General features: G+C 46.3%; 1 protein-coding gene across 3 annotated transcripts in view; it reads right to left on the reverse strand.

The window, feature by feature from the left end:
• Nucleotides 1–5,062: 5,062 nt before the first annotated feature.
• The window catches only part of SLC25A13 (solute carrier family 25 member 13), a 105,322-nt gene continuing 90,017 nt past the window's right edge, over nt 5,063–20,367 (reverse strand). Inside the window, exons 15-18 of one of the 3 annotated variants that reach the window (XM_063324880.1) lie at nt 13,600–13,738; nt 8,997–9,155; nt 8,826–8,916; nt 5,063–7,954 (exon numbers count right to left, since the gene is read on the reverse strand). In XM_063324880.1, coding sequence (XP_063180950.1) covers nt 7,765–7,954; nt 8,826–8,916; nt 8,997–9,155; nt 13,600–13,738 — 579 coding nt within the window. In that variant the 3' untranslated portion in view covers nt 5,063–7,764. The remainder of the gene's footprint in view (nt 7,955–8,825; nt 8,917–8,996; nt 9,156–13,599; nt 13,739–20,367) is intronic. The other 2 variants (XM_063324881.1, XM_063324882.1) reach the window with 2 other exon arrangements.

Here is a 20,367-nt window from a genome sequence, read left to right on the forward strand (position 1 = left end):
AACTGCTGTGGCTTGAGTAAAGAAATAGGGTGCAGACTGATGTCACTGAGTGCCGTGGCCCAGCACGTTGGTGAATGCTAACCTCGGTGGTGAGGCTGCTGGTTACGTTCTCATCACATTGTGCTGAGCCAGAGCACGGCTCTGACACCTGGGTTTAACAGTGGTTCACACTCACTGGGGCAGGCGGGTGAGCCATGGCAGCAAGAAACGTTCAAGCCAGACAGCAAGGAAGATTTTGTATGCAGTTTGCAGGGAACTGCATCTCATCCTTGGGCAGTCATTGAGGAATATGTCATCTAGTGCTCTTCAGAGCTATGGGCAAACCCAGAACCAGTGGGAAGTCTCTGCACTGATAAAAGCCAGAGCAGACTAAGAAAATGAATCCTTTGGAGAACCTGGATTTCCCTTATCCTCTTGGTTGATAGAAATAACTCCCAGTGAGAATGCATGGGTTAGTTTCTTCTTCACGGTGGGACCTGAAGATATGGATATGGATGGATTGAGAGCAGCCCTGAGGGGAAGGACTTGGGGGTGTTGGTGGATGAGAAGCTCAACATGAGCCGTCAATGTGCTCTCACAGCCCAGAAAGCCAACCACATCCTGGGCTGCATCGGAAGAAGCACGGCCAGCAGGTTGAGAGAGGTGATTCCACCCCTCTGCTCTGGTGAGACCCCACCTGGAGTATTGTGTCCAGCTTTGGAGCCCTCAGCACAGGACAGACATGGACCTGTTGGAGCAGGTCCAGAGGAGGGCCACAAAGATGATCAGAGGGCTGGAGCACCTCTCCTGTGGGGACAGGCTGAGAGAGTTGGGGTTGTTCAGCCTGGAGAAGAGAAGGCCCAGGGGAGACCTTCCAGAGTCTGAAGGGGGCCTACAGGAAAGCTGGAGAGGGACTTTTTACAAGGGCATGTAGCAACAGGATGAGGGTTAATGTCTTCAAACTGGAAGAGGGCAGATGTAGATTAGATATCAGGAAGAAACTTTTCACTATGAAGGTGGTGAGACAGCGGAACAAGTTGCCCCGAGAAGTTGTGGATGCCCCATCCCTGGGAGTGTTCAAGGCCAGGCTGAATGGGGCTCTGAGCAACCTGGTCTAGTGGGAGGTGTCTCTGCCCATGGCAGGGGTTTGGAACCAGATGATCTTTAAGGTCCCTTCCAGCCTAAACTATGAGTCCATGATATGTCCCAGTGCCTGTGCACATGGGACCTGAAGCTGTTGCCCGGTGCCCATGGAGGCGTCTGGCCCATTGGTCTGTGGCACGCGGGGTCTTCCCCCACATGGACTCATTCACAGAGCACAGATACACTGGTGACTCCATGAGACTGGAGACACATCACAGAGCCCTGTGTCCCTGCTGCTCCCCTGGGTACTCTGGGAGGTGGCCTGCAGAGCCAGTGTAGCACTCGCAGCACTTCTGGAGCTGAAAGGTGAAGAATAATAAACAACCAGGTGAGATATCTGTAAAGCAGCTGTTTAGACATCCTTTTTGAGCTGTTTTTTTTTTTTCCCCAGTTTCTCCCTGTTTTCCTTTCAAAAAGCATAAGTAAGGGTTCTCCATGTATGTGGGCAAAGCAGGTGCGGCGCAAAGCGGAAGGGGAGGAGGCCCGCTTTGGCCATTAGTGGGTCCCACGATTAGGAACACACGCAGATATACACCAAACCAGGGCTGTCCCTGAGGAGAAGAGGTGGGACGCTCCCTACCCTTCAGCCCCCTGCAGTAGAGCCACATGGCTAAGTGTGGGGACACCGTGTGAGAGGACGCCGCGGTGGGAAGGGAAGGGTGTTGTCTCCCATTCGTCGTAACCAGTGCAGTAGAAATGGTTGGCAAATTTGCTTCCACTTTTCCCATATTACCATTCCTTTTTGGGAACCTAAGGGGGAGGGGGGGGGGACACGCTGCATGTTCACTTTCCAAGCTCTCCCTACTTTATGGCATTAATAGCTTGTAAAATGGTTTTAAGAGCAGCCTCAGAAGACCTTCAGTGTTTGCCGCTGTGTGCGAATGGAATGGATATGACCAAAGTCCCTCTTTTCTATATTTTTCTCTCCTCCTTTTTTTGAGTGGGGCTCAGCCATACACAGAGGGAACGTGGAAAAGATCCGGTTTTCCACAGAAATGACCAGCCTTGTATATACAGAGCAAGAGCATGAAAGGGCTGTTACACGCAGCGGAAGCAGATGGAAGAGCACCCAACAAGAACAAGAGGCATTTATTCCCCTTGGGCTGGTCGCGACTGCCAGGCGCTGGAGCTTCTCACCAGCCCTTGTTGCTGCCCTTCCAGGAATCTCCAACAGTTTTTGTTTGATTGATTGATTGATTTTCTTGCAGCTAAACAAATAGCTCCACGTTACTGCCTTTTCCAAAAGAGCCCGTAGGTCAAGATGTTCCTCAGAATCTGCCCAGCAGGGAAATAAATACAAAATTACCCTTTATTTTCAGCGAGGAGGAAGCATCTTCTCCAGGCTCTTTTGCCTACAAACATCCAGAGAAGAGAAGGAAGAGCATGAAGAGCACGCCCCATGCTCTAGCACCGGCGGGATGCTGCCATGCCTGCTCCAGGCATGGAATGAGTTGGAAAACAGCCTGGCTCTACATCGGGGTCATTGCAAGTGAGCTTTCTGCGAAGGACAAAACCCATCTGCTGAGACTGAGCTGGAGAGTGCGTCATAACCAGGCGGGTCAGGGAGAGCAAACCCAAGCAGGGCAGAAGCCGGCAAGTGGCACGTGAAGATGAGCAACGTGGGCTAAGAAGGGAAAGGCTGAATAGAGGGTCAGGACGGAGGAGAGGACTGGGAGGTGGATGTGGAAGAGACAACTGTCCTGGGCTCGATGAAGGCAAGCCCAGAGCCTCCCTTGGTTTCAGTGCCAAGGGTCAAAGCCACCCCAACGCAAGTGAGAGGCGGACGAACGGCGTGGCCACGGACTTGGGGTTTGTTCTGAAAGGAGCTGCGAAAGGACACGGGGAGACGTGGCAGGTGGCACTGGGGGTGGGAGCTGAAGGCATTAGCTGAAAGGGGAAGCAGGGTTACTTCACCTTCATGACATGTGCCCTGCTCAAGAGAGCCCAAGGTAACAGAGGAAGAAGATGATGGCCAGGGCGCACAGAAAGAGTGTGTGCACAGGACTGGCCAACCTGGAGCCTGGCCAGGACACATAAAACCCGAAGGTGGAGCTGGAACGCCAGGCCCACCATGTAAATAATAGCACTTGGACCAAGTGGATGTTTGAAAGGTGGAAAGGAAGCGGGCTACCTCCCGCGTCTGAGGGCACCACAGACATCTCCCTGGAAAGGCTGTCAGTGCAAGGGTTCGCTGCTTGAGGTTAGGCTCAGCAGAGTTGCCTCAAGCTCGTTACTTCAGGGAGAGAAGGCGCGTGGGACAAACGCTGCTGGGTCGCCGTGATTCAGGAGCTGCAGCGTTTTCCACAGCGACTCTTCCAAGATGAAAGGTACTTCCTCCTGGCTCTCAAAACCAACGCCCCCAGCATTTGCTGCTTCTGAAAACATAGGAGCCCCCACCACGTCCTTGGATCATGAGCTCTTACTGCAAATGACAGCCTGCATCTCTAGTGCTATGGGAACAACTGGGAATAGGTTCTTCCACAAAAGACATATGGGAAAAGCTCTCAAGAGTTTTAGCAACCTTATATACCAATCAAACGCAGCAGAAGACAGCAAGATGGCATCCCACGCAGAGTGGGATTGTCCCCACTGGCAAAGGAGACTGCTATCACCAGGGCAGCATCAGTCCTCAGGAAGGGCTTGGCACCTAATGGTGCCTCTTCCCGGAGCAGCAGCCTGTCCTCAGGAAGCTTACAGGACTGGTTCTCCTTGAAATTCACTTCTGCAGCAGCACCACCGAGCCGCTGGCTGCACGGCCCGGGGGGTGAGTGAGCACGGGGGAGGCCAGGCAGCCCTTTGCAATGCAACTGGAAAAACGGAACAAATCTTGCCAACAATGGCACTGCTTCCCAGGACGATCAGGAATAGCGCAAGGAGCAGTTCAAATGATGAATACCCATCTTAGAATGCCGTCTCTGCCTGAAGGGCAGCAGACACCTTGAGGACACCCATCCCCGCGCTCAGCGCCCGGAGAGGCTGCCCGTGCTCAGCCCGAGCTCTCCACTGCCACCACGCAGGACACAGGACTGCCCTAGGGCACGTGGCGCTCACGAAACCCCCTCATCCCAGGCTGTTTCTGTGTTATTTGCTGTGTTTGAAGCTCTCTGGAGACACTTAAAATACAAACGTCTTGAGATTTCTATATTCTCAACCATCAAATAACTTACAAATGATCACCATCTCTGGAAACAGTCTTCCGGCTTAAGCAAAAATGGCAAATATTTCAACCAAAAAACAAGAGTCTGACTTTCACAGCCGTGTTTAAACAGCCGGGTCGGACGATTCCCGTTTGTCCCTCTTCCACGTGTGCGTTGGAGAGCTGAGGAGCTCTGTAGGAAGCAGCAATGGCATGTGTCTACGTCGTGGAGCAGACAGCGGGGACGTTCCCGAGCAGGCTGTCCTCTCCTAAGGAGGACGCGGAGCGGTTTGTCGGGTTTCGTATTTTTAGCAGGTTTACAAAAACCTGCCCAAGTTATTTTTGAAGCCTGTGGTATGTTTGCTCACAAAAGTGTCCCTGCAAACTGTCAATATTAAGTCAGCTTAAACCCAGCCCATTCCCCGGGGACCAGGCAGCACAGCGTCCCTCGGCTTCTGCCGGCCCGAGAAACACAAATACGGGGTGACTGCTTCAGGGACACCCCCAGCCCACTGTCACGCTGATAGGTGACATCGCCAACGTTTGATCCTTTCTTTTTCCTGCAAGTCCTGCCAGGGGAGTTAGCTGGACTGCAGGAAGCAAGCGAGGTTACATCTTATCCCGTTCCTCCCACACTTTGCATAACTCACCCAGAAACCCGAAGAGGACAAACATCTAAACATTGTCCTCGGGGCCCTTTGTTTGTTTGCGAGGCAATCCGACAATTTCTTGGCCGGTAAGCTTGCCAGAGCAGGAATGCATCCTTTTGTGTCTGGAGGAAGCCGACCGTGGGCACAGATCTTCCCCAAGATCTGTGGGCAGGGCTGTAGCAGGCTTTGAAACGTTTCGAACTGGGTTGGGTGTCGATGAAGCAGTCGCTGGCTCTTCAACCCTTCTGCCCCTGCCCCCATCCTCTGCTGGCCCTGAGAAGAAGGGCAGAAGGACAGAGCAGATGCCAAAAGACAGCTAATGGGGAAGGGCCACCATGGATGGGGAGGGAAGAGTCAGTCCGGCCTTGTTTGCCTGCCTGCCAGGGAGAAGATGAAGGCTGTGGCCTTCTGAGATGGACGTGCCATAGGAGAGCTGCACCTGAGCTTTGTCCCTGGGCTGGGCGTTTTGTCCCTTCATCCCTGGGATACGGGACAAGTCACATTTATACTGGCAGGCCTGGGAAAGAGGGGGCAGCAGTAGGCAGGGGAATGGGTCTGAGTTACGATTTGTTTTGTAAAACACAAGCAACGGTCTTTATCACAGGAGCCAAGAAGTTGCGCAAGTCTCACAATAACCCCGCTCTAATTCCTCTTCCGTTCCCGGCTGGGAGGCCCTGGCCGTGTCGGGGTTCGGCGGCAGAGGGACGTGCTCTGGCCGGTGAGGCCGGGTGTCCCTCCCCAGGCTCTGCCGGGGGGAGCAGCTCCTGGCTGGACCCGTGCTTGTGGCCAGGCGCTTCCTCTCCCGGACTGGGGAAAACGTGCAGCTCCGTACTCGGACATCCTCCCAAGCTGCTCATTTTCCACAGAAACCCGTGACAAGGTAGGCCAGGCAAAAGTGAGGGAAGAAGCATAAAAGCAGCTCCTAAACAGCCTAAAATCTCAAGTGTCAAGCACAGGCAGCTTCCAGTGAGAAAGTTTAACTTTATGACAAGCCTTAACTAAAAATCCTGACAGTTAATTTTGGAGTAATACAAGGGGCAGATTCCACCCCCCGCCACCATTTCTGAAAGGAAGGATCCGTCCGTCACCGGGGGAGACTCAGATACACAGGGCCGAGAGGCAGCGGCCGGCAGCCTCTGCAGACTGGGTTAGCCAGGCTCCAAGATGCAGCGGCAGGTAGGTGTCATCTCCTGCCCTCGCCCTCACGCGCACGATACTGCAAGGTGCTGCTCCTGCCAGTGGTAACTTCAAAATACAAATGAGTCTGAGAGCATGATTTTCACGGTGACCCAAACACAAATACAATCACAGAGTGATCTGCATTTCAGTATTTCCACAAGTTACAGTACAACCACGGGACATCGCATCCCTAACGCGTTCGCCTGCCATGATGCTGCACCTACGCCTTCCCTCAGCCTACAGCCAAGGCTGAAGGCACCCACCTCCCACCCCGAGAAGAGAAGGAAGACCAAATGCTTCCTGGTCTTAAGAGGCATCACAGAAGACACTCAACGGTACCTTCAACTGAGCAGGTAGTCAGACTCTTCATAACACATTAACCTTCCCCCAAAAGTAAAGGTCAAAATAGCAAAGCTTACTCCAATCCTGGTCTTCGACTGAGGAAAAATGTAGCTTTTTCAGTGACACCTACACCAACAGATGTCTTTTCTACACGGAGCAATTCAGGTCATTTGTTCTCAAGCTGCAGGTGTTTTTGTAGCCCACATGTCCAAATATCAACTTTATCTTAACCTGACTTTATAACTGAAGGTGAACAAGACGTTGTTCTGTTTCCACAACAGAATACCATGTGTGCATCTGTTTGAAAGGTTTATTTCTATCTTAATAAATACATAATTTTCTAAAGACTGTGCAAGGCACCAAAAAATTAAGTAAAATCTTTTCTTTTAGAGTATTTTAATCTCTTTTGACTCAATGAAGTAAATAAGAATCTGAAACCACCTATTTGCCAATTACAAGCCAGCAGTTAAGGCAGGTACCATTGATACAGTGCATGAATTTTCTATTGCAGTTATTTAAACAAGCAGCGTTTTACTATAGAAGTGCATATACAAACTGAATTCCAAACACCAGCAACCCAAGATAGGCACCTAGTTATGAAATTTCCTTGTATGTGTAGTAGAATGCCAAAAGTACTGCCATAAAGTGCAAAGACTATGGACAATAACACTTTCTTTTGAGCATTTTGATACCAGTAACATAATACAACGGCTAAACATTTATAAATGTGGTTTCCATTACAAAAACATGTTCCACATAAAAGCTTCATAATACAATCCAGAAACAGAACTTGTGCGTGTACATATTTAAAAAGTTGAAGCTGTACTGGCATACTTAGGTACCGGGTATGTATTTGCTGACCTCTACAGACACGCACTAAGTTTATTATATCCAATTTACACGTACAGTCAAGATCATTCCGCTTTGAGCACCGTGATATCCACTGAGTTTTTCCATTTGAGTGACGATGTGCGACATCCACCCTGGTAATCTGCAACCGAGCATTGCCTGTAAGATGATCTGGTCCACAGCTCTCACCCAGCCCTTTCCCCCCCCCCAGTAAACGGAACCTAAAATTAGTGTCTTCTCAACACAAGCACATGTCAGATGTGGACAAATACATTCATGGTCCCAAACTTAAAACAACTGGTAAGAATTTCACAGTGATCTGGTTAAGGAAGCACAAAGACAAATGATTACATTGAAGATGAAAACTGCCTTAAAACTCAAATGAAGCTAAACTGTTATATGATGAGAAGCTAAAGGAACAAAGTATTAACCAATTAGAAAAGTGGCTCTTTCCCAACTAATAACAAAAAACCTACAGCAATAAACTTAGGGTCCTACTGCTGCAGCAGCCTTTGAGGTAGGTGGCGATGGCTTAAACCGAGGTAGGTAAAGTCCAAACTTGTTTTCAATCCCTGCAAAAGTGGCAACTGCCAATTTGTAACCACCAACATGGTCAGGGTTAGGAGCAGGGAGCGTGATCCTAGATTTAGGAACTGGCTCTGATCCAGCCGGTTTTCTGCAAAATAAGAAAAATAATACATTAATTTCCATAGAGTATAACCAGTATTCACAAAAATCTCCTCCATAAAGTAAGCTGAATGAGACATCCGAGTGTACCTCCCAGTAACTAACTAAATTAAATGCTGCAATGTAATGAGAAATACCCTGTTTTAAAACCTTCCAGAACAATTAGGAGCCTGCATGTTGATTGAGGACGGTCAAATCCAGATAAAATTTGTAATGCATTCACCAAAACTGCAGTGTGGGGGAGCAGAGGTTCGTAAGTCTCTGCTACAGTGCACAACCAATCCAGGAACCAAGAGTTTAAGTCATTTTTGTGGTGGCTTTCAAACTACTGTCCCCAAAGCCTCATAAAGTGGTCTGCAGCTGCTCCTGGGATCACGCTAAACGATCATTATATGCACATCCATCTGTATCGTCAAGAGGCAGAGCTGAAGCTCCAACAAATACATCTTGGACTTGGTGACACCTATAGACTTTTTTAGGACGACAAATGCCCTGCCTAATCAGGGGCACAGCTCCTCCACCAAACTAACGAGGACTAACGCAGAGCGTATCCTGACCTGGCAGGCGGCACGTTTCCCCTGCAGTTACATCCCCGCTCCGTTATTTAGCCTCTCGCTGTCTCTGTTTACAGTAACACAGGTCCCCAGCTTGAAACAATGCTATAAAATGGGGTAACGTCTTGCTGTGAAACAGGTACTGGAATATCATCCTAACCTCCACCAGTGTAGTGTGGTTTAACGAGTATTCACAAAGCCTTTGCAGCATGCCCAGTGCAGTAGCAAAACCCTGACATACTGAGTACAAAGACCCACACGGTGCAGTTTCAGGGTCCCAGGCGGATTCAGACACCACATACTTACACTCCCCCAAAGTCCACGTAAAACCATCTCTGCAGTAGCTCGTAAGTCACCAGAGTTACACCAAACTGAGGGGAAGATCGAAACACACGAGCTTGAAAGAAAAGAGAAGAGTTCCTAAGTGACAAAAACCACAATCAGAAATCACTTAGTAATCAAAGCTTTTTTACATACCCCCTGCTCCTTTCCACAGAGCCTTCGGACCTTCCTCTCGAAGGATCTTGGCAAAGCAGTCTACAACGCCACTGTAGGTGGTCTGTCCTGCCCGGGCTGCCACCTGTAGCCTTGTTTTGATCACATCTGCAGGGGTCACCAGAGAGGCCGCAGGCATACCTACACACAGCACAAAAACCATCAGGGGGGTACCACCGACCCGTCACATAAGCTACACACCTTGTTTACCCCAGGGTAACCGTGCCTTCCATCCTTACATCAGGAGAATCCGGCCACGTTTGATTTAAGCAGAAGCTGAGAAGAACAAGCAACAAGAGGAAGCTGTTGTGGACGTGGCTTCACCCAGAGAGAGCTTCTCCTAGAGGAACAACCATATCACATGCTTCCTGCCCAGCCGGGAGGCACGGGCTAGATTTTTTCAGCGCTAACCAGAAACTTGCATAGTTAATAAGCACAAAGTTTTTGGAGGTGAGGTCGGTCTTTCCCTTTCCTTTTCACGCCTCTCCGTGGTTCCTGGCATTCTGGTTGCACACTGTGCTAGAGTAGCCTGTACACACACACCCCCCCGCCCCTCACGCAGAGATGGCACCAAGAACCAGCTAACGCCGTGCACGCTCAGCAAGGCACGAGAGCTGAGGTTTAAAAAAAAAAAAGGGTCGTTCTTCTCATTAGGAACGGCAGATTGCTCAGCTGCAAAGCCACAGCTGACATCCTCCACAGAACACTTGGAGGAAGATTTAAATTTACCCTGGCAGATAATCAATTGAAAGCAAAAAATACCAAGTTACCAATGGGTGGCATTTCTAAAATCATTCCTATCCAAACCGGGGCTGCCCATGTTTAGAATTCAGGAAAAAAAAAGGCCAAAAAAAGCTCACCGAGACTGCACCCAGAAGACACTGTCTCTTATGGTTTTATTACTTTTCCATTCTGCATCTGTTCCAAACCAGCTTGGTCAGATGTAGATGCATAAATCTCCTTTGCCTTTTTTTTTTTTTAGGCTTAATAATTCTGTAACAACTTCTGTCCAAACCAGCGTGGTCTGGCTTCAAGCACCGGAGCACCCTGCCTGCAGACTGCTCTGAGAGATGTAAGCATGTGCGTATCACCGAACTAAGAACTCCCCCCCTCCTCTCCTGGACCCCCCAAAATAACGCACAGGCTGAACTTGCACAGTGGTCAGTCTGGCGGGCAAGGACTAAAACCCGGTAAAGGTTTCTGAACTCCAGAAATGCTGAAATTCCTCTTTGCTTAGCCTTACCCACACCAGGATATTGGTTGAGCCTTCAATTTAAAGCCGGACTTTTGTCCTTCAAAAGCCAACCAAGTGTTTTCAAGGAAAACCAAAGGACATACTTAGAAACAATTCTGCATACTACCCATTGACTTCCATCTCCTTATTCCTTATTCTTTATTACTGAGGATATTTTGCAGTTCAAGATGTTTCCAATCCTGTTTTTAGGAGCTACGTGTACAGGACAAAAGACTTGACAGACTACTAAAAATTTACAGGTCACTGCCGTGAGGAGATTACAATGGAAATGAGACAAATGGCACAGCAGGAGCTGGCAATAAAAAAGAGGAGCGAGGGGAGAAGAAGGAAGTTCATGGAGGCAATAGGCAGATGGAGCAAATTAAGGAGAAATCCTGTAGCTGATATTAGATCATCTCCTCAGAAAATGCCACGGCACAACAGGTTGAGGCATCTGGTGAACAGTGAAAGCCAGATGCAGATCAAGCTAGATGCCGTGCATGTTGCATGTGTCCCTAACAACGAAAAGGAAGAAAATATACCCAGCACAAGCAAAGGACACAGGTGCGCGTCTGAGCATCCCAGCTGAACATCCCAGCACCACGGGCTGTGGGAAGGTGGAGTTCCCCGCACCCAGAGGGAGCTCACAAACACATCCAAAGTCTGATGATCGGGTGAGATCCCCGGCCAGAGCAGAGACATCAGCCCAGAGACTGAGCCAGCGTTTCAGAGGTGGCGAGGGTTTTGTTTTATATTCCCCTTGACTTTCTTGTGGCAAACCAGAGAGGACACATACACCCCTACCACATTTTACTTGTACCCAATAAAAGAAATTCCTTGTTTTGGTAAACAGCACGATGAGTGTTGTACCTTTAACACTGTAATTTGCTCATGAGAGTTAACCTAGGATGGGATTCACAGGAAGCACTGGATAAAATTCACATTATAGCTAGTTTGGTAAGCCATATCAGCAACAATAAAGACTGCTTCTGTGCCTGAACTTCAAAGGGACGGTTATCTCAGTCTGCAATCACCTGACAATGGCTAGAAAGAGAAAAATAGGAAAATCTAAGAAATGACTTGGCTTAAAAATGCCAGCTTATGTTTCAAACCTGTAAATATGATCTAAAGTTCAAAAATTGTTTTGTTCCATTAAAATGGGTGAGAAATAAGCTGGCTGTAAGCTCCTGTTGGGGGGCTTGGAGGCTGGTTTGGGGTGGAGGAGGGGAGAGGGCAAGGGGGTTTTAAGCACCAGTCATCTGAACACAGCTGGTTTCCTTAGTGCCAGGTTGATTTCTTTGGACTACGAGCTTCTGAATATAGAGCTATATGCTTCAACAAGACAAACTGACTGATCTTAGCTATATTCTAAGCCCAGATACCGGCTATAAAAGGTCCCTGCTCCTCAAGAGACACAGCCCCATGTATAATCTTGACTGAGAACAGTTTCCCCAGGGAGAAGAAAGCTTAAAATCAAACCACAAAACATAGCTAAACCACCTATCTGTACTGGCTTCATGTCACCACCCTGTCAGGGGCCATGCTGGAGGAAGAACTCGGCTGCAGTTCGGAGAGACCAAGCGGTCCCCGATGACCACGATGGAAATACCTGCTGATGTGAGCCCTCCTGCTTGCTACACACTCCCTCAAAGGTCCCGTTGCACAAATTTTCAAGCTTCTTTGTTTCCTGAAGGGAAAACCGTGGACACAGCAGGAACAAGACTCCCAAGCTGCCCTCTCCAGGAGGCAGCTACCAAATGGTGGCCCCCTTCGGTGTAGAAGCTGAGTGCTGCGCCAGGGACCAGCTAGGCAGCAGATGCAAAGGCAAGCTGAGTCTACAAAGCGTGTCTCTGTCTTTTCCCTTAGGCTCTGGCACACTCAAGTTAAACGCATCTGGGACAAGTTAGGCATGATTTGGCTCTCCTAACCACTACGTAGCAGACTGAAAACAAGCAAGTGCTCAGGATCACACTCAGCACCTCTCTCCTATCTGGGTATGCTAGGAATCAGCAACCTGTGGCACAGCAGAAGTGTTTTCAAGCTTTTCTCTTTAGTTTAATATAAAAAAAAAAACCAAAAATAAGGGTAAAATCCTCATGAAACCAAGTAACTGCATGGGATACTGTGGGTAGCAAGTAATTGTCATCATTTTGTCACGTTATGTCATTTTGTTTGGAGAGCGGTACTGCCAGCACAGCTTTTGGACTGTCCTGCTTTCAGCTGGGATAGAGTTAATTTTCTTTCTAGTAGCTGCTGTGTTTTGGATTTAGTATGAGACTAATGTTGATAACACATACTGGTTTAGTTGTTGCTAAGTAATGTTAAGGAGTCAAGTAGTTAAGGAGTTTAGTTGTTGCTAAGTAATGTTAATTAGTCAAGGACTTTTTCAGCTTCCCATAGAAGCTGAGAGGGAGCACAGACAGGACGAGCTGGCCAAAGGAATATTCCATACCACAGACATCGTGCTCAGTATATAAACGGGGCTTGGCTGGGAGGCAGGGATCCATGATCACAACTGATCATTGTGTGGTGAGAGCGACTTACGTTGTACCACTTTATTTTGCATCTTCTTTTGCCATTATTATTTTCCTCTTAGAATCACAGAATCATAGAATGGTTTGGGTTGGAAGGGACCTTGAAGATAATCTAATTCCAACCCCCCTGCCGTGGGCAGGGACACCTCCCACTAGATCAGGTTGCTCAGAGCCCCATCCAGCCTGGCCTTAAAAACTTCCAGGGATGGGGCTTCCACCACCTCTCTGGGCAACCTCTTCCATTACTGTTCTATAAAACTGTCTTTATCTCAACCCATCAGTGGGTTTTTTTGTTGTTTTTTTTTGGCCGTTCCCCCTCCTTTTCTCCCTCTTCTCCCTACCCTACTGTGGAGAGAGAGGGAGCGAAAGCTGCATGGTCCTAGTTGCTGACTGGGGTTCAACCACCATAGACTCCATATACCAGAATTCAAGATTCCTTTGATCATGAAGAATTTCATGAATGCCACAATTTTATTTATAAACCATTTCAACAAAACTTTACCTGTCAGCCAGACACAGCCAAAACCAGCACCAGTACCTTCACAAGGAATGATGATACATGATAACAAAACATCAGCACTTAAATCTTTCCCTTTCTTTTGCCTTCTGAACATTATGATTATACCAGGAACTTACAGTATATTTATTTTTAACATCAAGTCACTCTACAGCATCGTAGCTTTCTGTTATTTGGACATAAGGTTGCAAAATACAGTATAGTTGTGTATAGTTCTGAGCTTTTCAGAGGTCTCACTGCCATAACTATTGCGCTGCAGGTGCAATATAGTGTCACGCAAAAAGAAATTTGGGGACTTACCAGCTATTGATCCAGCCAAGAGCAGATTTCCAGGGCTAACCCTCCCATCTTCATTTGCAAATGAAGCTTTCAAATGAGCATAACAGGGGAAATAAATGGCAGAGAAGGGGATGTCACGCAAAAAACATGCCTTAGCACCCTGTGTTGAAAAAGAGAACAAGTTTTGAGAATGAGCAAATTTAACATGATGAACTATGAATATCAGAGAACAGAGCAACACGGTGGTGTTTTGTTTTGTTGCAAAGCAATTTCTCCCCTCAAATTTTTGAGAGATCCATGTATTTCACCCTGCTGAAGAGTGTCTGTGTATTGTTTCTTGGTTCAGTAATTTCTGTCGTTGTATTTATCTTGTCTGCTTTTTCTCCCTCACTCCCTAGTACTGCAGTTATTTGCTGGTAATAGAGAAAATGTTATGTGTTGGAGTAAACTCTGATAACACCTTTGCAGAATTTTAAAGAGCTGACATTGTAGCCATGCACCTGTAGTGGGAGTTTAGGATGTGTCTGAAGAAGATGGAGCCCCAGGACAGGTCTGTCGCCTCTCATTCCCACTTATAATAAATACTTCAGGGAAAACACTGCCCAGTCCATACACCTATGCAGACATCGCAATTGATAATGTAACGTAAATCGAGGGAAAGAGGGAAAGAAAGAGAGTAGGACCATAGCACTAACTCTTTTGCAGACCAGTAACAGGATGATTTAGCTGTGATTTTTGAAGTACGCGTGATCTGGGATACATTTTGTTTCAAATAAGTTTCAGCTCTTACTGTTAAATTTTCCTTGCTATCAATTTTGTAAGTGGTACGGCCAGCCAACAAAGTTACCAGCAGTATCGCTGGCTTCAGAACTAAGCGAGTGGCAAACAGGCAAGGAAAGTTTTGGGGTAGCAGCAAGCAATCAACTGTTATTCAAGCAGGGGGAAAAGCAGAAAAGCCACTAAAGGAGGTCAACCAAAATAAAATACCAAATAATATCCATGTTCCAACAGCAAAAGGGACTTGCAGTCTGCCTTTCCTCAATACGGAGATCCAGAGGTCACCAGAGCCTGAACACACCAGGACTGAGACCAGCAGGAAGGCACAGAGAGGAAGGAGGTGGCTTTGGAAAATAGGTAAAATCTTTCAAGCTTGAGAAAGAAATGGTTCAAGGATGAGCCTAAGCCTCTTCTCTCTGAGGCGAGGGTGGAGTTGTAGTGAAACTGCTTGAGGTTCATCCACGATCCCTCCTGGGGTGCCCTTGTTAGTGCACTTCTCTTGTGCACAGGCCTACCAGGGCACGTCTCAGTGCCAGACGTTTCACAGGGGAGATGCTAATATCCACAGAAATTTAATTAAACCTAATGATATGGCTGGACATATCTGTAAGCTTGCACTATAACAGCAGTTAAAATACAGTGCTTATCCAGTTTGGATGCTGGCTATCAGGCGAAGACGCAAGGGCTGCAAGGTGTCAGAAGAACTGAAGAGTTGCCTTTCAGTGAGGAAGGCAGGGGTGGGCGAGCAGGACGTGTGATGGGAAAACCAGGTCCTGCGAGCCAGTTCACGGGAGATGCTAAGAAGTGCAGTTTGTAGTCAGAGAATGACTCTGAGAAAATAAAGATTTATCTAAAACCAGCCATTAGATCTTCTAGTCAGGCCTTCTGTGTGTCATGCACTCAGGTACCGAAGGCGATGAGGGCAGCAGGCTCTGCTCCAACCCCAGCTGCTTCCACCACGCACTCTCAGCTTATTTCTTGATTCTTTCAGACCAAGAACTGACCACTGCCCCTGACATTCCGTTCGGAGGTTAACGACTCCTGCTGTTAAGACCGTTTTCCTTGTTGCTCAGCTGGATTTGGCTGATTTATGCTGCCAGTCGCTGGTCCTCGTTATGCCTTTCTGGGTACACTAAGGAAAACGCCATAAAGGACCTCAAATTTGCAGCCACTCCGCTGTTCGCCCATGCTGAACGGGGTTATCAGCTGGCAAACAAAGTGATGGATTCTCCTGTCAAAATTCCCTGGAAAGCCTGTAAGCTTCACCTTGAGGGCACAGAGAAGGTGAATCTTTTGTATTCACCAGAGACAAGAATTCTGGCCTCTCCTGGGCAACAGAAGCCCGTTTTACCATTTACTTATGATCTTCACATAAAAAGAAAAGACTAGGGCTTTACCAAGTTTTGTATGAAAACTCAACTTTTTAATGATCCAATGTCTGCACTGTATTTACCTCACAGAAAAATTACGAAAGTCACTAACGAAACATTCACAGACCGACATGGTTTCTTCAAAGGTTTATTTTTAGAGCATGCTTTTCCTCAGAGCAAATCTCCTCGCTGCCTTTGCCCTCAGGGCACACTACTTTTATTTTCTTTGCCATGTTGTCATTAAACGCTGCGCACATTTTTTCCTCCGCATTTTTTTCATACTCTGAAATATCTCAACATAGTTAAAATAACTTACGGAAATCAATAAACTCCAAATGTGAGGAACTCTTAACTCAGGCCGAGCCGCTAATATTCCTCCCCCTTCATTAAAAGGCCCTTTTTCACAGGGCAGAAATGGCATATTGTTAATATCACTAATAATATACGTTCAGGTATGCAGAGAGGGAGGGATGTCCATCAACTTAGTTGGCTCAGTGTAAACAAAACCTGGATTAAAACTTGGATCCACTTTAATAATAACCCAGCTTGGCTCCGGTCCAGTATCGCAACAGTCTAAAGTTTCCCCCCATCGTTCCATTTAAAGTCTGGGAAAGCATGTTTAAAAGCAGGCCTCATTTAACTTCAAGTTAATCATCCGCAACCAGCCTAGGCCAATTAGGAAGGCTTAGGGGAGATTGGCCACAGTATCTTGAAAAGCCAAAGAAACATTTATTTTACTTCTCGCACCTTTTTGATGTGGACAACGTGCTGAAAGCCAAAAGGAGTTTTAATCAATCCCCAGCAAGCTGTAAGGATCATCCGCCCGAGTTTATTCTGGCAGCCAAGGCGCAGACCTGCCAGGCATGAAATTGTTGGGAGATCCTACACACCGTGACATGCGCCTCCCTCGCACAACAGCCAGTTGGCTCCCATCTTCAGTCTCTTTAATAACCTTAAAGCTCTTAATCTCGGATAGTATCTCACTGAATAAACCAACGGAGGGAAGAAAAAAAACAAAAAACACAAAAAAACCAACAAACCACCAACCCTGATTGTCAAAGATTCGGATAAATAAGCGCAAGTCAGTGCTGGGGCAGGTTCTTTAGCATGCTAATTCCTGCTTATACCAGCTCTACCTGCAAATAAGGCTCTAAACAAACTATTTCTACTACAAGGGGAGGGTAATTATACTGACAAAGGCACCTCTGTGTCGGGTTGGGCAGAAGGAGCCGGCAGGTCTGGGAGACGCAGGCTTAACCTAGTCTCCTGCAGTGAATGCACATTGTCTAGTGCAGGGGAAAAATGCCAGACTGGGGGGACCTCGCAGCATTCAAGACAACAGTGGTGCACCTTGTCTGAGAGGGTTATTTAATGCTTCTGGCACCTGTACTTACAGCCACCCCCTCTTTTTCTCCTTTACAGGTTTAGAATTTATTTGGCATGTATAATTGTTATTTTGATCCTATAGCTACAAACAATAGGCAGCATGTCATTTCTTGATCATTTTGCATTCTTCTTGGGTTTTACTACAGGCTTAACCCTTTGGAATCGGAGCCCTAACAGCACCTAACAGGTTTTGTAACAGTCAGTCAAATATTACTGGCATTTGCTTTCAAGGGCTGTAATTTTTTCTACTGTAAAATAACATTGCCTTAAAAGCTGCTATAGATTTTTATTCACATATATTGATAGCAACCGATAAATGAAACTGATCTAGCACATCAAGTCAGAGGATGAAACACTCATTTCAAATGCGGTGCCAGCAATTTACAGGTAAAAAATTATAGCACTTGTTCGGAGGAAGGACTTTTTTTTTTTTTGCTCATTTTCAAAGAAAATTTCTGAAGAGCAGGTTCTCACATAGGAGAACACAGTCACAAATAGGCATGGTGGATGCAAATTAATGTAACTCAAAACTTTTACTACTCTGTTTTGTATGTTTATCATCCTGCTGTAAACCCACAACTTCCAAGAGGTGAAATACCTCGGTTGTTATCAAAGCTACCAGGCAGGAGCTTAATACACATGCTGTCAACTGAGATTACACTTTCCAGGTCAACACACCAGAAGGCCATTTATGAAGTTGTCAAAAAAAAACTGAAGAGGAGACTTTTGGAAGCTTTTCTGACTAGTTTTGGAAATACAAACTCTGTTGGTGATATTAGCCAAAGTACAAATCTGAGCTAAATACCTTCTAGTAATTGTAATCATAAACATTACCACAACCAACGTATCCTATTCTCGAAGAATCATTTACTACCGTATTATTTACTGTCTTCTTGGGATCACAGAATAACCTTGCTGTGCAAAATTATGGAGTGGCACTGTCTATTATGCTGTAAAGCACTATTCAGAATGATTATTTATAAAAAGAGTAATATTTTATTAAACATTTCATGGCAGATATTATACAGATATGAGTTTCTATGATGTAGAAAATAAGCAGGTGTACTTACAATGTGTATTTACATGAGCACTTTAAAGACGTCTTTTGAAACCAATAGAATGTAAATTCAACTGACTTTAACGGGACTTTATGCATATTACTGTGTAAGACAGGCAAAAGACACAAAATGTATTAACTAATCTTGTGTGATCACTTCAATATTCTACCGCGACCAGAAATTAAATAAAATCTATTAAAAATACTGAAAACGGGAAATGTATCCTTTCCCATTTCTGCCAACAGAAATGACGTTTCGTGTTAGCTTAAATGATATTTTCCCTGACTGGGATATGTCGTCTCTATTTTCTTAAGAATAGCTGTCATCTACAGAACATCTGTAGCTAAAGAAGAATTTACTAGTCATAAGCTTCCATGGCCTGGTGCTTTCACAGCAACAATTACTGGCAGAAGGAAGACAAACAGAGGAAGCAAATTCCTTCTGCAAAAGTGCTGCTATGTGCCTCCCCAAAGGAGCAGCTGGGTTTTGAGAAGTACAAAGTTTAAAAATACTTATTTACACAAGTCGTTCAGAATTTTAGACAAAGGCAGAAAAAAATATTTGCTTTCCAGCTTTAAAGAACTACAGGGGTTCAACCCAGCAGTTAGCCTAACGAGCTGTGTGTGTCAAATCACTTTATTGCTGGAATTAACGTGCATTTTCTTTCAAAGCTGCATATCATTACAGAATTGCTTGTATCTGAACACCCAGTGAAGGCACAGTGAGTCTGGGAGGAAGCTTTGACTTGTTGAACTTATTATGATGGACAATTAGTTGAAGTGAAAAAAACCCTCTGTTTTTCCAGACTTACTGATCTTTAGTTCTTTGGTGGGGAAGGAAGCGAAGGAGAGGAGATCTAAATTATCTGACCTGGACCTCTATGCACCGTGATAGCAATTTTCCCCCAAATAAAAACCTTAAGAGTTACACAGGTACGCCAAGATAATACTGATCCTCAAGGACAGTCTCCTCAAAGCACTATGATGGGCCATTTCATGGTGCACAAGGTTGAGCAACAATGTCAGAAGGCCAGAGGAACTCATGATTGAGCTTACATGCAGAAAGTAAAAAGATGTGCTACCCGGGAGAAAAACAGAACCACTGTTTGGGCCTGCAGAAATGGAGTCATAAAAGCCAAGGGTCAGCTGGGGTTGTATCTTGTAAGGGATGTGAAGAGGGAGCAAAAAAGGCTTCTATAAGCACATCACCAGAGAAAGGACAACTAAATGAATTGTAAGGCTGTTGTTCAACGGGGGCAGGAAACCTAGTGACAAAGTACATGAAAAAGGCAGAGAAATTACATTTGCCTTGCTTTTTTACTAGTAAAATCTGCCCTCAGGCCTCTCAGCTCCATGAGCTTATCAGAAAAGTCTGCAGGAGCACAGTATTACCTACAGACAGAGCACTTAAACCATCTGCACATACACAATCCGTGAGACCAGAAAAGATACCTCCAATGGTGCCGGGATAGATGGCTGATGTCGTGGTGAAGCTGTTATTACTTTCAAAAGGTCAAGTCAGTCAGAGGGGTCCTGACTACTGGAAAAAGACAAACATCACACCCATCTTGAAGAAGAGCAACAAGGAAGATCTGGGAAACTACAAACTGTTTGGGCACACCTCTGTCTCTAAGAGGTTTATGGAACAAATGCTCCTGAAAGCCATTTCCAAGCATATGAAGGGTAAGAGAGAAACTGGGAACGACCAATATGGATTTACCAAATCGTGGCTGACCAACCTGTTTGCCAGATCTGTGGATAAGGGGACAGCAATGGATGTCGTACACCTTGACTATGAGCAAGGCTTTTGAGATAGTCTGCTGTGGTATCTTCATAGCTAAATTGATGGAACATGAGCTGCACTCTCTGCAGATTAGTGGATGATACCGAATCAGGGGAGTAGCTAGTGTGCTATAGAGCCAGGCTGCTATTCAGAGACATCTTCACAGGATGGAGAAATAGGCTGACAAGAACATAATGAAGTTCAAATCAGCAAATGCAAAGTCCTGCATCTGGGTTGGAACAGCTCTATGCAGCAGTACATACTGAAGCTGAGTGGCCAGAAAGCATCTTTGGAGAAAAAGTCTGGAGGGTACTGGCGGTCAAGTTGAGCATGGATCAGCAATGCCTCTTTGCAGTGAAGACAGACAGCCACACCATGGGCTTTAGTAGCAAGGGTGCAAGGCAAGTGCACCTCTG

Source organism: Chroicocephalus ridibundus, chromosome 2 (assembly GCF_963924245.1).
Source record: "Chroicocephalus ridibundus chromosome 2, bChrRid1.1, whole genome shotgun sequence".
Classification (NCBI taxonomy): domain Eukaryota; kingdom Metazoa; phylum Chordata; class Aves; order Charadriiformes; family Laridae; genus Chroicocephalus; species Chroicocephalus ridibundus.